Genomic DNA, 23,804 nt, shown 5'->3' on the forward strand with positions numbered 1-23,804 from the left:
AGTTGACCACTTGTCTAAGTTGACCGCTTTTGTCAGGAACGGAATTAGTCCTATCTTATATAATGAAGGAAAACCTCTCTATCTTGACCACTAATATACACCAGCTTTGGTTTGGAAAAATGTAAAAAAACTAGGGATGCACCGGATATCCGGTATCCGGCTGATTTTTTAACTATCCGGAACTATGAGGTATCCGATCCGTCAAACCACTCCGGATCCGGATATCCGACAGTTTTATGCAGGATATCGGGCAGTTATCCGGTAAAAATGTGAGAGATATCTGTCGAGTATCCGAATCCGGCAGGTAAGGGGGCATCTGATATCCGGTATCCGGCCAAATCACTATCTGGTGCATCCCTAAAAAAAAACCCTTTGTAAGTTGACCAACAGGCAAAAGCATTAAATTGTACTAGAGGTTTCATCAGTTATGCCTCAAATAAATAACCAGACATTTTTAGAAAATCCTATGAATATTTATGTTTTCATCGAAAAACATTGGCCTGATGTTATGTCCCAGAAAATGCGCCAAACTTCAATAAGGAGTTATTTTGTTGAAAAGTAGATTATTACCATGGTTACAAATGTTCAAGAAAAAATCAAATGAAGAATTTGAGTAACTTTCGACTTATGAATTTTTAGGAATTGTTAATATCAAGTAAGTTGTTTTTCATCAGTAACGACATTTTTTTTTGATGGATTCACAGAAATTTTAAATTTGTATGATACTTTACGAGTCATTCTGGTAAATAATCTCTAAAAATATTTAAACAACATTTTTTCTTATTGTTTTAAAGTAATGTTAAACAATGAAAGTGAGTTTAAAGTATTCCAATTAGTTAAAATGAATGCATGAGACAAGAAATGACAAAAAAAAGAAAAAAAATTCCTTACTACCCTCTATAAGTTGACAACCTGTCTAGTTGATCATCAAAGTGCAAGTGGTCAACTTACACAGGTTTTACTGTAATTGCAATAGCAATATTTTCTCTTTTTTCCCTCCCAGCTATGCAACTCTTAAAATATCAAGAAATGTATAAAAAGGATAATTTCTTATTTTAAATAATGTATATTTTTTTAAATTAAGTTTTTAATTAGGAATTGTCACATACGTACGTTAAAAATCTTTTTAATCTATCTTTATTTATTCCAATTGCTCATTTTTTTAATGCAGTTAATGGTTTTAGCAAAAATCACAAAAAATAAATAAATAGTTGTTTAATATCTGCCTGCATAGCAAATTCTACCTTTTGCGTTAATGTTATAACACTAAAGAGTATGATAAACCTGTGGTCATTTTGACGATGAAAGATGCTAATTTTAAGTATTCTATTCTTGAGAACAATATAAAATTTTGACTGAAAATATTATAAAGGGTTCTCGAGTACATCTAATATTAACTTTTCTAAAGAAAATCGAAAAAAAGGGAAGTTTTTAAAATCCTCACAAAATTACTTATTTTCCACGAAAACAAAATATAAATCAAGTAAAGCAAATGGCTAAATTTAACACCTAAATGAGGAAATCAGAATATTGTTAGCGGTTCAACCACGTACCAACAAATGAAAGTCGGAAAACGCTAGTTATGGTTCAACTTCATCCCAGCAATGCAAGAAACGAAAACCCGAGTTATGGTTCAATTTCACTCCAAGAATGCGACGAACGAAAACGTGAGTTATGGTTCTACTCCGCTCCAGTTATAGGGGAAAAGGAGAACACGATACATGGTTCAGATTAACTCCTATGGTTGGAGAAAGATGGAATGACGAATATGGTTCAACTACGCACGAAACTTGGGAGTGATATAAAACACCCTGTTTTGGTTCAATCGTGCACTGAATATAGGTTGCAGCAAATTTGCTCCTTTCTTTGGTGCAACGGTGGACGTAATTTTTAACAGTGTATGCACTGTTAAAAATTCAGGAAGATTTTCTGGTAATTGTTACTGTAAAATGGCGGACTTAACGCATCGCTGATTTTTACGGTAATTTCTACCGGAGAAATAAGCGATCCCAGCGCCAATTGGTTGCTGTGGGCTATCGAAGAAACCGTAAAATCTTACAGTAACATTTGATTTTAACAAAATAGTTACTGGCAACATGGATGCCAGTAACAATTACTGTAAATTTTCCGGAAAATTTTTAACAGTGTGGTTTTTGTATGTCTGAATTTTCAAAGCTTTTCAGCTATGTTTCGAAAACTGCTTAAAGTTGCTGCATATATTAACATTTTGCTTTTTGTCTCTGTTAATAGGAAAATAATAACTTTTTTGAAGTCCAGATGATTGCCATTTGTACTTTAAATTCTTGTTATAATAATGCAGTATATTTTTAAAAAATACCAATCTATTGTTTTTAATGCGCATTTCTTTAAAATTTTGAATTTGTAATATTTTATGCTGATTTCCCGAACCGCATCTTATATAATACCATCTCTTATAGCAAAATATTCATTATTATATATTAATTATTGAAATTGTTTAAATAAAAAAATTGATTCTCTGCAAGAAGCGAACTAGAAAACGTTTTACATTTAACTAAAAACAAATTTTCTAATTCAAATTATGTCACTATAATTCTACTTGCAATTAACCTATAAGTATTTTTGAGCTTCTTTTGAGAAATAAAATGAGTTATGTAAAAAAATTGGATTCTTTTTCATTTCTTTGTTACATTGTAATGAAATAAATTGTTTTCTTTCTAGTCGAATTTCAGGGAGGGGGAGAAATAACGCATAATTGATGTTTTGAAATGTATAAACGATACATTTTTTTTTTTTTGCATTAAAGTGAATAGGAATGAATCGGTACTTCATAAAAACTCCGCAGAATTGTAAAAGACGTATAATTGAGAGACGTATAAATGATGTTTTACTGCAGCTGTTTTAGGATAAACATTTGTTATAATTAAGGTTTTATGAATGGTTATGCGAAAAAAAAATCGTAACCACAAAATATCATTAAATGAAAAGCAACGTGAATCTATTACTTACAGTAAAAACAAGTTTCAATAGTTTAAATGCAAAACTTAAGGCCATAGAGTAGCTTGAACATTAAAATTCACTTCAAGATTAAGAACCGTTGGTGCAAGCGGAAAGTGTAAGATTTTGAGCATAGGTAGCGGTTTGGAGCTCTAAATCATGCTGGAACGCAGTATTTGTTAAGAGTGCCCCTAATGTCTACTTCCACAAAACTTATGGGTGTTTCTCCTGTTATTTGTACTATACCTATCTCAAAATATTATATTTTGATAATTAACTTCAGTTTCCCAGCTTCTAAATGATACATATTTGTAAGTTTTAAATCACGTTCGACGCATGCATCGTACAGAATGATGATAGTTAACGTCCCTCTTTCAAAATGCTATGTAAAAGAGTCACTGATCAGAATGATTTCAAATTTGAACTAACAAGGAGAGGTTACGGTCTCGGAAATTCAGATCGGGATGAGATTTGGCAGATTAGTAGTATCCCTTAAGGGTACTCTCAGGGTAAAGTAATAAAGCGCACTAGCCATAAAATTCCGAGAAAACAGCCTTTAAAGATTTACGCGCAACTTATAAACTAGTAGAGATTATTCAGACACAAGTGTCCGGTGGTCATGTGGGCAGCGTTCTGGCGTTCCATGCGGCCGATCGGGGTTCAAAGCCGCTGCAAGTTTCTTTTTTGTTCATTTATAAAGTGACTATTACCGCTTTTTGCAGCTTGAATTGAAAGTAATTCTTAATTTTAAAAATATGATGTATTTTTAATGTGTGATAGTACATTAAAACTCTATTTACTATTCTCACAAAGAAGTGATTACACATTTTTAGATATTATAAACTTTGACGAAGTAAATGATTTTTGCAATAAATACATAATCAGTTTCTTTGTGGATGAGTTAGAATGTTGTTTTATTGCATATAAGCAGGTAGTCAAATTTAAAAAACCCTAACCGTACTTATCGAGTAATGGTTTTGCTCCTTGATTCTGTTATTTGTAAATTTATCGTCTGCTGTATTTTACATTGAATATTCAACTCTTTATTTTCTATCTATTATCGTCTGCAATTATCATATTTGTTTTCATCATTAAATTTATTTATCGTCTGTGCTGTCTATTAGACTGGAACATTCTATACCGTGAAAAAGGATTTCAGTTTTTAAAATATTGTGAATCGAAATGGTCGATCATTGAAGTAACCCTAAAACAAATAAAATCTGTCGGCAAAATGGATCAAAATTCATTGCACAGTGAAATGTTGAAGCAGAGATTAAAAGATGCGGTCGTTTATTACGAGAGCTTGCTTACTGAAAATCATTTGATTGCATCAGAATCATCAAGTTCAATTTCTCGTGAAGCAATGTTAATGGGCGAAGAATTTTATGAACGTACTATGGATATGCTGGTTGAAAAAATATTTGTAACTGCTGACGAACTTGCTCATGAAAATGAAAACTGTGAGGAGGAACCTTTTGAGCAAGTCGAAATTCAAAGCTCATCAGCTGAATACGAACCAGAAGAGAAAAAAAGAAGAGAGGTAGAGCATCTTCCTTTGGATTACAAAATTAAAGTTGTGAACATAGCAGCGGCTCACCCCACATGGAATCTACAAATATTACAAAAGAAAGGTTGCAGTCGGTTAAAAAAAATGAATATTTATCGCAATGGGAGAAAGAAATAAAAAATGGAGGAAATCTATTCGATAAATACGATGTAATCAATTCTTAAGTTACTACTCGGAACTTGCAACAGTGGGCTTTAGCAGCAGCACGACAGTTTAGAGATTTTGAATTTAAAGCATCTGACAGTTGGGTAAAAAAATTCAAAAGGAAGAATGCCATTCGTCAACGAAAAGTCACAAAATTTGTATCAAAAAGAGAAACTGCGACGATCGAAGAAACTTTGGCTTCTGCAGACACTTTTGTAATCCAGACGTTAAAGTTGATACCGAATTTCGAAAACGATTATGTTATCAATACTGACCAAACAGGTAAGTAATTAAAAACTTAATTTACGATCTTCAGACCAAAGGCGGATCCAGCTTCTGGTTTAGGAGGAGGTCATTTTCGGAAAGGGTATAAAAGGGTAATTTTTGTGTGAAATGGGCAATTTTTTTCAAAATATGTCCCAAAAATGCAATTTTATTCTATATTTGGTCATTTGAAAGATGGGTCATGGACCCCCCCCCCCCCCCCCCCCCCACGACCCTCTCTCTGGATCCGCGCCTGCTTTTGACAAAATATTTTAATTCCCATTTCCTTTTTCCAGGATGTCAGTATCAGTCGGTGTACAACAGGACTTTGGCTCAAAAGGGAAGTAAAACTATTTTCGTCAAAAGGCACGACATGAATAGAGTAACGCATTCATACACCGCTCAATACTCTTTTACCCTGTCTGGAAAAGTTCTGCCCCTTGTATTTGTTTGCTTACAAGAAGCAACTGGTATTTTTGGCCCCAGAATTCAAAAAACAATTGATGAATACTCGTAAAAATATAAAAATGTCATAATAACATCTTCGAAATCAGGAAAGCTAACGACAGGACTATATATCGAATTTTTGAACCGTTGCTTGAAGTTTTATGTGGGAAAAGAAGAATTTCTATTGATTATCGACTCTTGGGGAGGACAAACAAAACCTGAACTATACGACCAAATTTTCCAGGATGATGAAAAATCTCCAACTTGTACAGTTAAAGTGATTCCACCAAAATGTACTCCACTTGTTCAACCTTGCGACGTCTATTTTTATAGACAGGTAAAGAATTTAATAAAACGTATACAAAATTGCGCGTATCTCGTTGAAAATAATAGAGAAATAAATGCCCGTGAAGACTGCATAAAAATACAATCAATTGTCCATCATCAACTGTCATCGCCAATTATTGATAAACTGATTCGATATGCCTGGTATGCTTCTAAACTTTCTAACAAAAGAAGTTTTCCTGAATGTAAATGAAGTATGTTTTCCAACGACTCTTTCACAAAAAAGCTGCTCCTGTAAGCAATCTTCCTTCATAAATTGTGCGAGATGTCATAACAGTTTTTGTTTTCCATGCTTTTATGATAAATATCATTCTGGTGTATGTACGTAAATAACAACTATATTGTTAAAAATCATCTATAAATTAAGCTCTACTGTAATTTTGTAGCCGTTGTAATTCAAATTTTAACTTGTATCGATTTAATTTATCTCCATTTTCTCTATTAAAGTGCTTTACGTGTTTAAAATTTCGCACTATCTTCAATTCAAATTGCACAAAACTGTAACAGTTACTTTATAAATGAACAAAAAAGAAACTTGCAGTGGATTTGAACTCGGATCGGTCGCATGGAAGCCAGAACGCTGCCCACATGACCACCGGACACTTGTGTCTGAATAATCTCTACTAGTTTATAAGTTGCGCGTAAATCTTTAAAGGCTGTTTTCTCGGAATTTTATGGCTAGTGCGCTTTATTACTTTACCCTGAGAGTACCCTTAAAGGATACTACCAATCTGCTAAATCTCATCCCGATCTGAATTTCCGAGACCGTAACCTCTCCTTGTAAATCTAGTATTTGGATGCCTTAGTTGCCAAGCCAATTAACTCCACTTTTTAAAATCCTCATTTCTGCTTTAATAGTGCTTAATCAATGCTTGGAATGTGAAGTTATATTGAGGTTTTGGTTCAGTACATTTCTGATCCTGCGATGGTAGAAAATGAAACACGAGGGCCCATTCATTCCTACACTGTTAAAAAATTTCCGGAAAATTTACGGTAATTGTTACTGGCATCCATGTTGCCAGTAACTATTACCGTAAAAATCAAATGTTACTGTAAAATTTTACGGTTTCCTCGGTAGGCCACTGCAACCAGTTGGCGCTGGGATCGCTTATTTCTCCGGTATAAATTACCGTAAAAGTCGGCGATGCAATTTTACAGTAACAGTTACCAGAAAATCTTCCTGAATTTTTAACAGCATATTGGATAACACTATCTTCATCACTTTTCTCGACTTTTTGTTTTATGGAGTTAATCGATTTGGCCAGTGAAGCATCCATTTAAGGAAAGGAGATTCTGTATGGCGTAAGAAAAATGCCCATCGTGTAATGCTGCGGTCACATCTTCTACTGACGTCAAAGTAACTATTTTATTTTCTCTTTCAGATTTTACTTCACATTCCTTTCGAATTTCTGAATCCTTTTTTTTTCATGCGATTATCTCTGGTAGAGATAGAACTACTGTTCTTTTTCATTCTTAAATGACAGGAATTTCCTTAAAACTTCTAGCACACCGTCGCCATTCTTGAAAAAGAGTTTCAGGGGGTCCGGGACACATTTTGACAAAAAAGTGAAATGTGTCGCACTGATTAACCATCTATTTAACAAGCAAAATCGTAACATAAACCAATTTTTATTGAAATTTAATTTTTTTTTAATGGGGTTGCTTTTAACCGCTATAACTCAAAATATTCTTGGTCAATTTTTAATTTTTTTTCAAAAACTTACGCAGAAATATCTAAGCTTTAATTTTTATTTGGCGATTTTAAAAAAATATTAATTGAATAAAAAATATTTCGAAAAATTCGAAGATACTTTTCGTTTTTTTTAATCATATTTTTTTGTAATAAACGTTTTTTTTTTTTTTTTGAATTTCACCGAATAAAAATTGAAGTAAACTGTTTGAAAAAGATATGCTCCAAATTTCATTACTTTATCTTTATCAGTTCTTGATTTATAAGAGTTTGAATACAAACAATCGGAAAAAATTGTATCATGGAGAAAAACGTTAAAGTTAAATATAATATTAAACGCGTGCAACAAAAATAGTTATAGCTTTCGTTCCAGTTAAGATAGAGACTGGATTCAATTGTCCTTTTAAGCAGAAAATAACAGAAAAGTTTTTAAAATAATTTAAAAAAAAAAAAAGTGTCCCGGACTCCCTTTACAAGCAGAGCGTGGTACTTGTAATTGAAAAACTCTTGGACTTCTTTTTTTTTTTCACTCCATATCATTTTCTCTTAAGTATATTCATTTCAAATTTGAAGTCATTCTGACCAGTCGTTTTCCTTTTAAAGCATTTTGAAACTGGGACATATTAATTACAATCACATTATGTGCTGATTATTGATACAAAAAAGAACTTGCTTCCTTTTTCATGCTTTGTTAAATTGCCACTCTTTTCAGTAGACCAAGACTGAGAACAATTTCGGTTTTAGTTAAAACTTATAACAGGATTAATAAAACTGAATATTTTTTTACCCCTCCAAAATTCACGCCATATGAAAAATACTCACATTAGGAAGAGCGAAAAAAGTTTTGTTTTGTCTCAGGAAGTATTATTTTTTATAACATGTGATGCTTATAATGAATTTTAAATGAAATATACTCAACTAAAGCACATTTTAGACACTCTTGAGGAAAATAATAATGTGAGAAAAATCCTCACATAGCGAGTTCTCAGTGCAACTTATTTTGACGTGAGTTTGATAAGGTTAATATGTGATAGCAATTGTAATTCATGCAGATACATTAGTTGGTTTAGAAAAAAATCTCTTGTGGCGGCAACATGGTTGACATGTTGTTCGAATATGCCAGTCCACATTGAACGCTTTTCAGCTGTGATTTGTATCACTAACATGAAATGGCTTTGGCCGTTCTCCAGTCGATCCCCGCTCATATCGGAATTGAGAGTAATGAGTGTGCAGATGCCCTTGCAAAGGAAGCATGTGGGAGGTTGACAAGATCAACTTCTGACAGCTACCTTCACAGACGTGAATGCTGTTGCTAGGCGAAGGATCTACAATCAGCATTTCAGAAAGGCAACAATCCCCGAGAAACTTCTCTTCTACAATAGCTAGGCTACGTACAGGACATTTCAAAGACATGAAGATATTACAAACTAATATTAAATCCTATCCCACCTGCAAGCACTGTTCCCTTTCACAACTAGCCCCGGACCATGTTTCTAATTGCCAGGCCATTATTCGCTCCCTCCTCCAACTTGGAGCACCACCAGATCTTGTCATCAAGACTTTTAGAGGCATCTAAATCTTTCGCATTCTGCACTTCATTAGACACAACAACAAATGGCTTTGGCAGTGAATAAAAACATTTGAAGTACACGCCTACAGTAAAACTCAACTAGATTTAACTAATTCACAGTAAAACATTAACTAATGATAAATTCGTTTTAATCTTTTTCGAATAGACGGAAAATGTTTCGACACTAAAATTTTGAGACCAATTCTGAGGTCAAAAAAAAGTGATATTCCAAGAATTTCTCACAAATTCGTAAGTTTATCATTTATCATTAGTTTAAGTCCTTAATGCCAAAGTAGAAATTTCTGGAACGTAGTTCGGCAGAGAATGAATTGAATTAAAATCCACAGATAATACTCTGAATCAGGAACAACCTAAGCTACTTCAGTAAACTTCTGTTTCCAGACTCTAGAAAGCCGCCGTTGTTATTGAAGGTTGCAGATGAAGCATTCATAAAGCTCATAAATAAGATCAAATAGCTGCTATACCCTATGCCTGTTTCCAAAGAAAGTACCCTTTTATCTTAGTGTAAAACGTTTACTATAATACTGCAGTTGTAATTTGAAGAATGCCGTTCGAATGGTTCCCGCCATTTTTTGTACTTGTGGTTTCATACGCTCTCTATTTTCTGTCTTCCATGTGCTTTGTTTCACAATAAAGTAGCGACATAAGTTTAAACAATGTGCTTAAAAAACGAAATGATATTTTACTTTTTTTTTTTTTTCAGATTGTAAAGACTTGAACCCAGAAGAAGCACAAAGTTGTAAGAGAGTGAGGACAGCATACAGCAGTACACAACTAGTGGAGTTGGAAAGAGAATTTGCGGCAAACATGTACCTATCTCGTCTAAGGAGAATCGAAATAGCCACATACTTACGACTTTCAGAAAAGCAGGTAAAGATATGGTTCCAGAATCGGCGCGTGAAACACAAACGTCAAGGAGTTTCTGAAAAGAAATGCCAATGCCTACGAAACGCGAAATCTCGCAATTCTGTGAGTTCAACGGTGAATAATGATGTCACAGTCGAGTGTTCATCGTCTTGTTAGCTTGTTGGTCTCAAAGCGTTCTAGTTTCGGATTGTAGTGATAGTGACCAAAATCTAGCTGGCTGCATAGTTATAATACATCTGGCTAATACTATGTGTGTGTAGTACTTCCTACACTTCAATTTTGTTACGTACTAGTTTAGAACTATAATTGAGTTTTGACTCTTCCTGAAAGTTTGGAACATTACCATAAACCAACTTACAGCTATTGATCTTTGGTGAAAATCTGAAAGCGCAGCAGTAACAGTTTGAATCATCTCGAAAAGCAACAGCCAGAGGACAGGTTTTTGCAATTTTGGATCAGTGTGTCGACTATCTCAGTCGTGTTCTCTATTGACATCATCAGTGGTAAAGTTGAGCAAAATAATTGCAGTAAACAAACACTAAGCACAACGATAATCGTCGACAACAATCAAATGATTTATGGCGAATCTCTCAGTAATGCTTTAAAATGGAATTCGAATTTAGAAAGAAATTTATCTTACTGTCAATAATCGATAAAATTAAGATACTGGTTTACGAGAAAAATGTTTATTTAATCGTTGTTAGCGCATACTGTGCTGCCTTATTTATTACATTTTTTCTAACTGGTTTAGTCCTTTTATGTTCACAAACATGTGATGAAAATAAGAGCATTTAAATATCCTTGTTTCATTGAAGAATAAATTATTACATACTCTAACGTCGATGAATCTCGAGGTGGTGTTCAAATGCATCCACATTTTCACGAGAACTGTAGCTAAAGGAAGTACGAAGATGTACAAAGTATATTTATATGCAACTCTTAAAGCTTGTGTGCTGTTACATTATTACTAAGGTGAATCGCAAACATCGACTTAATACAGCAAATGTTATTCTATGTTTACAGGGAACTAACACGCTCATTTTATTGCATTTCCTCTGAAGCGTTATGAATCATCAGAATTCGCAATAATCAATGATGATATATTACTGTAACAGCGTTTTCTTTCATTAAGAGTAATGTGTGGAATAATTTTTTTTTGTATGTTTAATATTTCATTGGTTTCATTATCCCTTTTATAAAGCGTTACATGTTTAAACTTTGCTGACGCACTAATTAATTCATATCGATTCTTACTTATTTTTGTTAATCTATGACCATTTGAGGCAGTGAGAAGCATAGGGATGTAAGTGGACTTCATAAAGTTTTGAATAAAATAAGTTTAAAGTTCAGATTCTGGGTAGGCCTTTTCATTGGATTTTTTTTCCAAATCTTGCTGCGTAACAGCACCTACCAAGCCTATCCTACTAGAACCATCTCTTGCTCCAAAACAGTGGAGAGATTTTCCTACTATTTTTACTGGGCACCTCCAATTTTTTTCATTTTGGCACTAACATCCTTTTGCTTCTCACTACCTCATTTTTATGAAACTTCATCCATATTTATTTTGATATCATCTGCATTTTTTTTAAAAAAAATTTCTTGTCATTAATTTCTAATAAATCATTGAACTATATTTAAAGGAAATTTACGATTGTCTAAAATACATCATTTTTCCCCAAAATATATTTTAAGGATTGAGTATATACACTGACTACCAATAAATATTTGGACACCTGTGATAGAAAAAAAAAAGTAACTTTATTCAAAATCAATAGTTGGTAGAGCTTCCACGAGAGGCAATTACAGAGTGAACCTTCAGGGGAATACTTTCCACAAGTCTTTGTGTGACAGCTAGTGGTATTTTCTTCCACTCAGCTTGGAGAAGACATAGAAGTTCCTTCACCGATTTTGCACGGGGAGTGCACCCCTGAATTCGGCGATGCAACTCGTCTCAGAGGTTCTGGATAGGGTTCAGGTCTGGACTATTGGCAGGCCAGTCCATTCGATGAACTCCATTGGCACCATACCAAGCTTTGGTTAACGTCGAAACATGACAACTGGCATTGTCGTCCTGAAAGTAACAGGGGTCCAACCCGTAAAACTGCCACAACGTAGGAAGCACAATGTCATCCAAAATAGTGCAGTAGGCATCGGAGTTGAGCTTACCATGAATGGGGACCAAGGATCCCAGCCCATACCAAGAGAAACACCCCCAGACCATAATTCCACCTCCGTCGAACTTGACTGTTGGCACAATGCATTCTGGCAGGAGACGTTCTCCAGGTAGACACCAGACCCAGACCCTGCCATACAAACGGTAAAGGGTGAACCTTGATTCGTTACTCCAAAGAACCTGTTTCCACTGATCTACGGTCCAATTTCGATGTGCTTTGCACTACATTAACCGAGTAGCGCGGTTAGACTTTGTGATCGAAGGCTTATGGGCAGCAGCACGACCATGAAAACCAAGCAGATGTACTTCCTTACGGATGATATTATATGAAACAATACTCCCGGATGCCTGTTGAAACTTCTCGCAGATGAGGGCCATCGTTTGGGTGCTGTACTTCCGAATTTCTCAGGACAGTACTCGTCCGTCTCTATCTCCCAGTTTCGTTGGTCTGCCGACTCGGGGCACATTCCGACAATGACAGCTCACCCTCCACTTCTTAATCACATAGGTCACTGTTGATTTTGGGTACTTCAGATCGTAAGTAATGTCCCTTAAAGATCGGTCACATTTGTGATACCCGATAGTTATACCTTTCTCGAAATCAGAGAGCTCCGAACTGCGAGGCATCTTGCATGCAACTAAAGCCGATGCTGTTTCCTACACGATATATACCGGCGAAGGCCGTGACGTACCTTTAGACCGCAGATATCGATATTTGCATAGGTGTCCAAATACTTATTGGTAGTTAGTGTATATATATATATATATATATATATATATATATATATATATATATATATATATATATATATATATATATATATATATATATTTACTCATTCGATAATAAGAATTTTAAGCTTTTAAAGTTCGGTGTCTTATTTAGGTGCCATGAGACTATTATTCTTATTATTTATTTTTGTAGATTACTTAACATCTTTCTTAAAAGCTCTTCAAACTTGTTCCTGTGATTGATTTCCAATAAATCTTTGAAGTAATGCTACTGAAATGTAAGGTATGGATTTTCATAACATATTTCGATGTAGGAACTACGGGGATCCACCTCCTACTTGCTCCCCAACCCATCTTTGACTGTGTTCTTTCTCGCCAATTTTGGCGACCGACATTGCTATATGTCACTAAATTTGGCGCCAAACCGGATGACAATTGAAAATTTTAATGGTATAGTTTTCAATTTATCTCCCCGTCGAGTAAATGTTTTAGGAATGAGACAGAGAGGAATTTCTTTCGCCAAATGTTCTAAAGACGCAGATTTAAATAGTGTAGCTTTGTTTTTAAAATTTACTCATATGTAAATTAAATTCTTAGGCTTTGAAATTGATTTTACTTATTGAGCTACTCAAAAACCATTCTTCCCACCAACATTTTTTTCGATTGGCTCATGAAGAAATTCTCAAATTCTTGACACGAAGCTTTTAATTTTCTCATATATTATCTGATTTTGAAGTAACTTTACCAAAATGTTGGATTTGAGTTTAAAAAAAAAAAGACTATGTTCCTAAATGAATACTTTTAATAGAAATATTCTACGAACTTTGAACAGCAACTTACAAAGCAAAATATTAAGTCTATACTTTGCTTTGAATTTTAAATAATTTTCTGAAATTAAAATTTATTGGCTTTAAATTAGTCGCACAGTAGTTCATTGCAACTTAACATTAAATATGCGATATTCCTTTGTCCCTACTGATAAACTGAATAAAGTAGAGGTTAACGTATTTAAAAAATACACTACTCATTTTATGAAATGGAAAAGCTATAGCACAGCATAAAACGTTTTCAACGAACATTCAAATTTTTGTTTTCGTACTGTGATCTATAAACATATACTAACTAAATATATTGGTTTTTTAGTTTTTGAAATTGACCTTCTTGGCTAAATATTTCCTTTCCCTTTAGTTTAATGTTTAAATCGGGGAAACGGAGATGACTGGTGATGCCATCTCTCGATGGTTAAGTCAGTCGTCATCGATCTGTGTTAGGGATAACGTTGTCCTACCTACTAGATGTCCCTTTGCTAAAGTCTATTCATTTCATGCATTGATATAACTTATGTTAATACATCAATGCGATTAAGATCTGAAGTAATAAGAAAAAGGAATGCTTTGTGAAAATTTTCACTTTATGTCTTCGTTTAAACAAGTAAGTGTTCTGTTTATCAGAAGAAAAAGACCGTGCTTCAAAGGAATCTTTTTATTAATACATATTACAACACGCATTACAAATGAAAATACTTCTTGGTACATAGAGTTGATTAAAACCACACAACACTTAATAACAAACTTTAGTAAAATGATCATCGAATTCTACTCATCATTGAAAAACGGTACAGTTTCTTTTTTAATTTTTTTCAGATCTACCGAAATTTATTAACATTATCTTCTTAATACACAACCAATTATTTTTTACGAAAATGAACTGAATGAAATTTGAGTTGATAATGAGAAAAATAAATCATGACCTATTAATAATGATAAAAGAAAAATGATCACAGATAAGTAATGAAACGTAAGTACACATATTATGATTTATCGATATTCATTACATTAAGAATACATCAGATTCACAAATACAACCAACAATACATTTTCGCTTCCATTTTAAACCTCTTAAGTCATTTAGACAAGAAAAAAATATTACTCTTCCCTTTCAATTAATTTAGGAAAAAAAAAACATACAAAGAGGGAGAAATCTAGTACTAATCATACTTCAAAACACTATTCTACAATATAAATATTTTTCAGGGATATTAGTACTTAGACATATAAAAGTAAAATCATGAGTTATTATTATTGCACTCAATGGGCATGTTGTTGCATAATAACGGAAGACTCGAAAAAGTATTTACTGTTAAAAATTGCATGAAAAATGTTAAAATCAGGAGTTCAATTGCATGGACTACCTCTAGTTCTCTCATATGTAAAGTTGCATATTTTAAACATTGTCATTAGAATTCAAAGAAAAATGTTTAAAGTGAAAAACCTGCAATGCATGCTTTTTTTTGTACCTTAAAATAATTTCCATGCGTATGCAATGCAGGGATCTATTCTATAAAAATGTTACAGAGAATGATGTCTTACTTTCCCTCTAAAATGAGAAAAATCGCTTTTTGTGAGGATGAAAAAGTTCTTGAATAAAAAATTTCTTGACACTTTGACCCTCAAAAATGGCATTTCGAGAAATTTGATTGAACTTTTTTTTTTTATATATATAAACAACGTGTAAAAGTTCTTTTAAGAAAGGTTCAAGTTTACAAAGATTTGAAAAATTGCAATCACAATGAAGTCTATAAAATGTTTGAGAGGAGTCTTTGAAAAGTTTGTTCGAGTCCAGAAGTGTTATTGAGTTGATTTCCTTTAGGTTTAAATGTATGTTTTCGGCTTGATTAAGGAAGCAAATGATATTTTTGTATGAAAAAAGTTAGAGCTGATCAGAGACATTCGTACCACCTTTGACTGTTCCTATTCGTAAGAAAAATATCATCACTTCTGCCACATAAATTTATTCTGAATAGAAAGTACATTTTTACAAACATTTCTCAAGTTTTTATTTTTGAAAAAAAAAAAAATTGATCGATTTACACTTAAAACAAAACTATAATGCATTTATTCCGAGAATTTTTCTGTTTCATCAAAAGTTAATTATGCTTACGCAAAAATATGTATACTTTCAGCAAACACCTTACTAAACTACAAATTTTCTGACTACTGAGATATTGATAAACATATTGTTCCGTTGAATTTTTGGCACTATATCAACCATCATTAAAGTGTATTCTACGTTTGTCGAAGTGTCACAGCTTTAACTGCCAAGATTTTGGAGAATCTTTAGTTTTACTTTCTTTAGTAAGGGCACACTAAATTTCATTCCAAATAAAGATAGTTGACTTGTGAATGAACAAACTCGAATACACTTAAGATCGTAATACACCACTTAGTATCATTTCAAAAAGCCGATAAAAATTGAAGAAACATAAGATCTAATTTGTTTCAATTGCATATATTCTTGTAAGAGTTCTTCCAAACCTCAGCAAATGTTATAAATGAATGAAATCTGAAAAAAATACTAAGAGGCAATGTTGTTCTAACTATAACTGTCCACGCCATGAATCCGTAAAATCCAAGCTGTACAGGACTGGCTTGAACCTTTTGCATTTCGAAGGTATAGATTATCCAGAAAGTTAAGTTGACCATGAGGAGAAAAGTTATTACTTGTCTTCCAGGTTTCGTATTATCATGTTCAGGCAGATGAGTCGATCTGCACGTGATGTCAGCAACGAATAGGGACTGGAGGGTGACTTGGATTATGGTGAGGCAGCTGGTGATCATGACCAGCAGATTAGGAGTGTGGTGCAACGGTGAAAGAGTTCCAGCTATAATGCCAAACATAGCGTACGTGTATAAACCAAAGGCACTGACTCGAAGTAGAAGGTCTCGGAGATGGTCTTTCCGATCATAATGGAAACGCAGTAATCGAACTCGGAAGAACCCAACGATGATAGCGAAAATTGAGACAAGCATTATGATCGAATGAGATAAATCGGAGAGATAGACAGCCACGAGACTTAGGTCTTGGTGGTGGATAAAAACGAAAAATACAATTAAACAAATTGTCGAGATTACTAAGAGGAATAGACCTACGAACAACCCTCTGCTGGAACCGGCACAGTTAACTCTGTGAAAGGATTGCGAGCTTGAAGTTCTGGATAAAGCGTCTTCAGCACTTTGTTCGATGCGAAACATGGGATTGTTGCCTATGTTCTTCCACATGACGTATAGTACAGCTGCAGCAATCAGACTGTACTCGACGATAAATGGATACAAGAAAGGCGAAGCATCTGCTACAATGGATCCCATGATATTCTGCTTCTCACAAGGATTGCTCAAGTTTAGGGAACTGTTGTTATGCTCTGCAATAAAAAAGAAAAAAGGTTACTCATATTGAAAATAAATAATGTTACATACATTTACTATTCCACTGTAATGTATAAATGCATCAGAATGGTCTTCATTTGCATATTAAATTTTTTCAAGGTTTTTAACCTCTTATTTTTTATTCTACATAGTCTCAAACTAATGTTTTCAAAATATTGGATCAATGTGATCAAAATTCCCTGCAGAGTCTGTTTATAGTGGTATTCATAAAATATCTAGTTTTTCTACAGACATGTAGGACAGAAAAAAAGGGAGGGGGTCTCAGATGATGTCTGAAAGGTGGTTCGACTTGACACATAAGACATCTAGAAAAGAAACCGTCATACCAGGAGTAGAGAACCTTTAGACAGCCTGCATTGAATTTGAGCAGGTTAACGCGTGTATAGACTCTAGAAGATAATAATTGTTAATAACTGTTCCGAAATCATTAATTTCTATAATACTACTTAAATAATGAAAGAAACCACTGTAGATATTAGTACTTTCTATCGTATAAACAATATCGTAATAACAACACTACTGCTCCTTAGCCCCTATTACACTAGTTGAATATTTTAATATAGTAACTGCCGTCAGGGTTATATTTTTTCAAGTGCTCAAGATTGATAAGGCGTTGAAAAAAACTCAAGAGATACCACATAATCTTCATCCCTGCACTATGATACCGTCTATAAGTTCATGCACAAGCGAAGGACGAGCTCAACTTTGGGCCAATATATATTTTTTTGCTACTCGATTCCCTTGAAAAGGCCTACAGGTGTTTTTTTATGTTGAGTGCATCATTTTTTCCCTTTTTCAAACCACGAAGAAGATGATACCAAGCTGCCTGTTGCTTTAATAGAAAACTTTTCAAATGTGTTTTTCTGAAAATCACCTAATGTTGAGTTTGCCCTTTGAGTCCGCAACGTCTCATATGAATCGGTTTTTTAAGTCTCCTGCTAATGCGTTCAATCCTTTTCCTTCCGTGTGGATTAAGATCATTACTATTATTTAAACATTATTAACAGGCCCGTATGCTACTTTAATTTTCAATGAATTTATTATGAAACTTATGAACAAATACACAGATATAGACACTTCATTGTTCGGAAAATAAATAAATACTTTGAAGCAGACTAAAGAAGATTGCTCTAAGTAGTCCTTCTTGTAGTTACCAATGTGCTCTAAATTAGAGACTTTGAAAGTGAACGGGTGTTCCAAATCATGCGCTGACGTAGTAATTCTACAGATAACTATGAGTTAGGTATTGTTTTCAATGGAACGAAGTAGTACATGACAGTGGAAAATTTATAAGAACATTTAATATTTTTTTAAAGTGTACGTTCCTGGGTTAAAGGTATATGGGTCTATCTATAAATGATGTCAAATCATTTTCCAACAAAATTGACCCCCCCCCCCCATGTGACAAAAAGTGCAACACTTCACTTTACTTCCTCTCTTTCCTTTGTCACGCTTTTTTGACTGTGTTATGTCATACTTATTACCTCCCCAACTTCTCCTCGTCAAAAACTGTCCCAACTTCACAAACGCGTCCCCTTAAAGCGTACCATCATTTGTGGACGGATTCTATCTTACAAATTGTTTTTCTTTCGTCTGCAACAGCTTCCTTATTTATTTATCAAATTCCATGATTTATCCCTTATTTTAAATCTTATTGTGCCAGTTAAGGATGGAAAATCGATCCACGGTCTAAAAATGTACCACTTATCTAATATTTCAGGTTTAAAGATCGTCTAAGGCGACTTTTAATGGATGCGTCCTGTAATTTATTACAAATTTGACCTTAGGTTGTCTGAAGGGAGGACCATTAGGTTGCTCGGTCAGTAGAGCTTTCAACCGAATGGTCACGGGATCGAGTTTCTGTTTGAATGATCTGCCCTTATAGCATTTTTAAATTATGCATTTAGCCTTTAAAATCTTAGGCATTAAAATTAATGCCACGGGAATGCTCTTCGCTGTTTTGACTCGATGCCTTCATTAAGCATATTGAACCCCTATAGCTGTTTTGGAGGGTTCGAAAGCTCCCGGGTTCATGGACTTGGTCTGATGTTTCTGTCTACCAAGTGGGATAAGCAACAACAAATTTATACATAGGGTGTTTTTACATGATACTTTTACTGCAGGGCTATAAATTTCAAGCGCGAATGCTCCACACGGGTCAACTAGTCTATAGTTTTAATGCAAATAAATAATTGACACTAAATCACAAATCTTGTCAGTTATATCATCATTTTTTGTTATATTTGCGTTACACGGCTTCAAATGCTATTTTAGCACTTGAAATACATATAGGATCATAGTAGCTATTCTTCGTTTCATATAAGAAAACGAAATTCACATCAGCATAAACGCGTTTTATCGGTGCAAATGAAATTATGCTGAAAAAGCGAAAAAATTCTCTGTAGCATTAAAGAATGCTGTTGTGAGAGACCAAATAATTTTCACTGTTTTATAGGCAGGAAACATTTTTTGAATATACAGTACGCAACATTTAACTACTTTTATGGCAGAGGCCTTTTTTTTTTTGGCTCTTAAAAAAGACGTAAATTAATCTTGATAACAGCCACGTAATTTTAATGTGGCAAAATAAATGTGATGCACAGTGTTCGAATCAGGAAAAATTACTTTTGAATGTTTGCAGATAGAGTGGGGTTCAAATTTATTTTGAAACCTACTCGTGTGTTTCGCGTGCAGTAATTTTTATTGACAACTTACAGGGTGTCCAGCAAAGGACTCCCTGGTTTCAAAATTAAATATTTCGAAAACAAAAGACTATATTGAAAGAAAATGAATGGTGTGCATATTGTGAAACTCCTAAAAAGCATATACAGGAACTTTGAATTAGTTTAAAAAATTGCCAACAGTTGGCGCTGCACCCTGTAATTGCAAAAAGTCTCCATAAATAGTGCTGCAAAGAGGTTGGACGATAATTTCTACAGTATATGTAAGCATATCTGAGAGGCTAAACTACTGATGAAACAACTAACCTCTTCCCAGCACTATTTACGGAGACTTCTATTGCAATTGCAGCGTGCAGCGCCACCTGTTGGTAGTTTTTTAAACTCATTTCCAAGCTTCTGTGTATGATTTTTATGGGTTTCACAACAAACATACCCTTTCTTTTATTCCAATATCGTCCTTTGTTATCGAGATATTTAATTTTGAAACCTGGGAGTCCTTTGTTGGACATCCTGTATCGTGTAGTATGGGAAACTAGATTTTTTCTATGAAAAGGATATTTAGGGAAAATTTCAGACATATTATTGGTTGAACTATTACACAACAGTATTTTTCAGAGCAAAGGCATTTCAGAATTATCAGTAGTTTTCAAGAAATTTTGTGTTAAATGATACTGCACCCTTCAAATAAAAAATGAAGATTTTGGAACTTTTTAGATTTTAACCGACTTTCTACTGATATTTAATTTGCTTAAAAAGCCCACAGTTAAATGTTTTCCAAAAAGGTTAGCAATAACTGCAATCAATGGTGCTTGTGAAAAAGTTTTGTGCTGTATAACATGGCTGCACTTTATTACGTTGGTAATAATCTTTCATTTGAATTTCATTTTATCAAAGGAAAAAGAAAAAATCAGATGGACCACTATCTAGAAAGGTGAAATTTCTTGTCCTAGTCTCGTAGCAAGAAAAGCATCTTCTGAAGAACAAAACAACAAGCATTTAAAAGTACTAAATAATTTACTTATGTATGTGGAGGATGGTAATGACATATTAGTACTAAAATGGTCATTACCATTTTAGTACCCTTAGTCGGAATTTCTGTCTTTAACAGTCTGTTAAAAAAAATTCAAAGTGTTAGTTTAAAATAGATTTTTACAATGTTTCAGGTATCCTAATTAGAAAAGGTAGTTTTTTTTTTTTTTTTTGCTTGACTACATACAGTCAAGGGCCCATACTCGGGACACTACCTTAACTTGGGACTTTTTACTGAATTTAGTTTTGAGGGTTGGTACAACTGTCGATATTTCACAAGTAAGAAATAAATGATGTTACAGAATAAATGAATAGTTATCTTTTGAGGCATGTGACGTTAAACTTACGGGTTAGTTTAATGATTTTGAAAATTTCGAAAAAAACATACGATTTTTAAATATGGAAATAACTTTGGTTACCCACGCTAACTGAGCAGCAATAGTTTGAATTTGTTTCACACTTCCTCTCGGCTATGTATCTGCGTATTATTTGTGCGAATTCATTCAAACTCAACTAATTCCTTTTATCTAATTTATACATAAATATGAGAAATTGTAAATACGCTCCAAACTTGGGACACTGCTCCAAGTTAGGGTTCTAAGGCATAAAAAGTGTCTATAAGGAATGTTGAGGAAATGAAATGTATAACTGTATTTAGAAAAAAAATATATACAATTTGTTTAAAAAAATGATAACTATTCTGATGGCAATACATGTGTCATAGCACAACAGTACCAAAAAAAAAAAAAAAAAAAACTATTGATGAGCAAAAGACATTTTTCCAAAATGTTACATATGTTTCTTTCTAATGAAAATGAGTCTCAAAATAAGAGTCTAATAATGAGTCTAATTTATTTGTTGGGATTTTTACGTATTATAAAGGAATGAAAACGAATGTGAAAAGATGTGAAATGCGGAACATAGAGAACTAAAAACCAGCTGCATTAAGAATTTTTTTGTTCACCCATTGCTTTTACGCCTCCAAATATAGAGGGAAATATTACATTCAAAAAAATTAAGAAGGCTGGAGAGTCATTCAATATTTTCAGGGGCAAGTATGCATTCTGAAATCTTAGGACGTTTACAAGATTATATTATTCTTATCTAATGATTATTTTTATTATTATTTTTTTTTTTGAATTGTAAAATAAACTTCTTTAAAATGATAGTTGGTGTCCCAAACTATTCTCTATTACTGCATACATGAAAGATCAAAATATTAAATATCCCAAGGATCCGGGGGGGATCCCTAACTTAGGACAATGAACATTTATTTTAATTTTATTTTTAAAGGGACATACAAACGCATCTATACTTTGTCCTGAGGTGAAGTACTACGGCACATCCTAAAAATAGAATACTTCGTTAGAATGAAAAGCATACGATTAATTTGCTGCTAAAGGTAAAAGATCAAAACTGTCCCAAGTATTGGCACTTTACTGTACATTAATGTTTCTTGCACAGTTAAAACTTTTTTGCGTCATTGTCATCGAACAGGTTTTATAAGCTTTCGTGATCACAGCGTGCAACTGGTAACTCAAATAATGTTCAGTTTTAGCAGCAGTCATCATAACTTTGTTTATAATATAAGGGTTTTGTGTGCAGAAATTTGTATGCTTCCTGATTCAGTGAATTCAATATCAAAGTACATAAATGGAAAAAACAATTACGGTTGTTATCCTTACTCACAATTAGTGATGTTCCGGATATCCGTATCCGTATCTGCGGATATCCGAGGGAAAATAAAGATCTGTATCCGTATTCGTATCCGTTACTTTTTTGACGGATCTTAAACGGATCTTTTCTATTCTCAAAATTCTTAAATATTTGAATAAAAGACTCCTAAATTACGTTTAAATTAGGTTTTATTCCTGATTTAAATAATAAGGTATTATTTCAAAAGCCACTTTGCACCCTCCGTCGCAAAATGGAAGGGGTAATAAGTCTTAAATGTATGTTTCTGGGTGTTTCTTTGTGGCATTGAAGCTCCTAAACAGATGAACCGATTTTAATAGTTATTTTTTTGTTCAAAAGGTGCCTGGATCGAAAGTGTTCTTAGCTTGGCATCGTTTCTGTAGAACTTTAATTATCGGAGACATTAATTAAAAACCGGCTTAGACTTTTTCAGAATAATGGTAGTAAAAACTTACCCGTACGTTTAAAATATTGGCCCTAATTGAAAGAACGAGGTTTTCTGCGTTTAATATTTGTTTGGAACTTCCGAGTTATATACAATAGGAGCTATAATCTTGTTAAGTAAATTTTAAATGTAATTCTAAGCCTTTGTACGCATAATTGGTAGCGACTTCATAGTCGGAAGATAAATAGAAAAAGCTCAATGATTTAAAATTTCTATCTGTTGTCAGTTCATATTTGTTAACAATGTGTTCTGACCCGCGAAATTCATCTTTATGACGATCTTCCCTCTGGGACATATCCTTTTTTTTCAATTTTTAATTTAATATTAGTTTTTGTTATTGATTTGGGGTTCTAAATTATCTATTTATTGTTTGTAAAGGGATTCCCGCCTCTGTTATTTCGTCGGTCGGAGTAAGTTGGGTGGAATGGGTCAGCGCTGCATTTATGCTGAAATAAAATGCGAAAAATTATTTCTAACCTGTCTAGTAGCAGCTTTGCACTCTTGCTCCTGTATCCTGTATGTTATGTCTTGCTCCTGTATGTTATATTCACATTCTAAGCCTCAATACAGAGCTGACCCATTCCTTCCAACTCTCCCTCAATTTTAACGGAGATTTCTTTAAAGAGTAAATCATAGTCTTGATTATAGTTTCGCCTTAGATGACATTTTTTGAAGAAACTGCCATTACCCTGACGGGAATACCTTTCGTAACAAATTTTACACTTGAATAGTTGAATCGGGTATAAAAATTTTGAGATCCGTATCCGCGGATCTTGACGCTAATGATCCGTATCCGTATCCGCGGATCTATTTTTTTAACGATCCGGCACATCACTACTCACAATGAGTCATATTTAACATTTTTGTGCAATTTTGTTCTTTTTATGCTAATGAAATTTTGTTCAAAATATATAAATTTCTAACGAAGGTACCCA

At 33.7% G+C, this 23,804-nt stretch overlaps 1 protein-coding gene and 1 pseudogene across 2 annotated transcripts in view; both read right to left on the reverse strand.

The window, feature by feature from the left end:
- Positions 1-12,531, reverse strand: part of LOC129219171 (proton channel OtopLc-like) — a 39,508-nt pseudogene extending 26,977 nt beyond the window's left edge.
- A 1,737-nt stretch (positions 12,532-14,268) lies between these two features.
- The window catches only part of LOC129218585 (proton channel OtopLc-like), a 201,480-nt gene continuing 191,944 nt past the window's right edge, over positions 14,269-23,804 (reverse strand). For both annotated transcript variants that reach the window (XM_054852900.1, XM_054852899.1), the window contains exon 6: positions 14,269-16,994. In XM_054852900.1, coding sequence (XP_054708875.1) covers positions 16,075-16,994 — 920 coding nt within the window. In that variant the 3' untranslated portion in view covers positions 14,269-16,074. The remainder of the gene's footprint in view (positions 16,995-23,804) is intronic.

The sequence above is a fragment of the Uloborus diversus genome, chromosome 3, assembly GCF_026930045.1.
Source record: "Uloborus diversus isolate 005 chromosome 3, Udiv.v.3.1, whole genome shotgun sequence".
NCBI lineage: Eukaryota > Metazoa > Arthropoda > Arachnida > Araneae > Uloboridae > Uloborus > Uloborus diversus.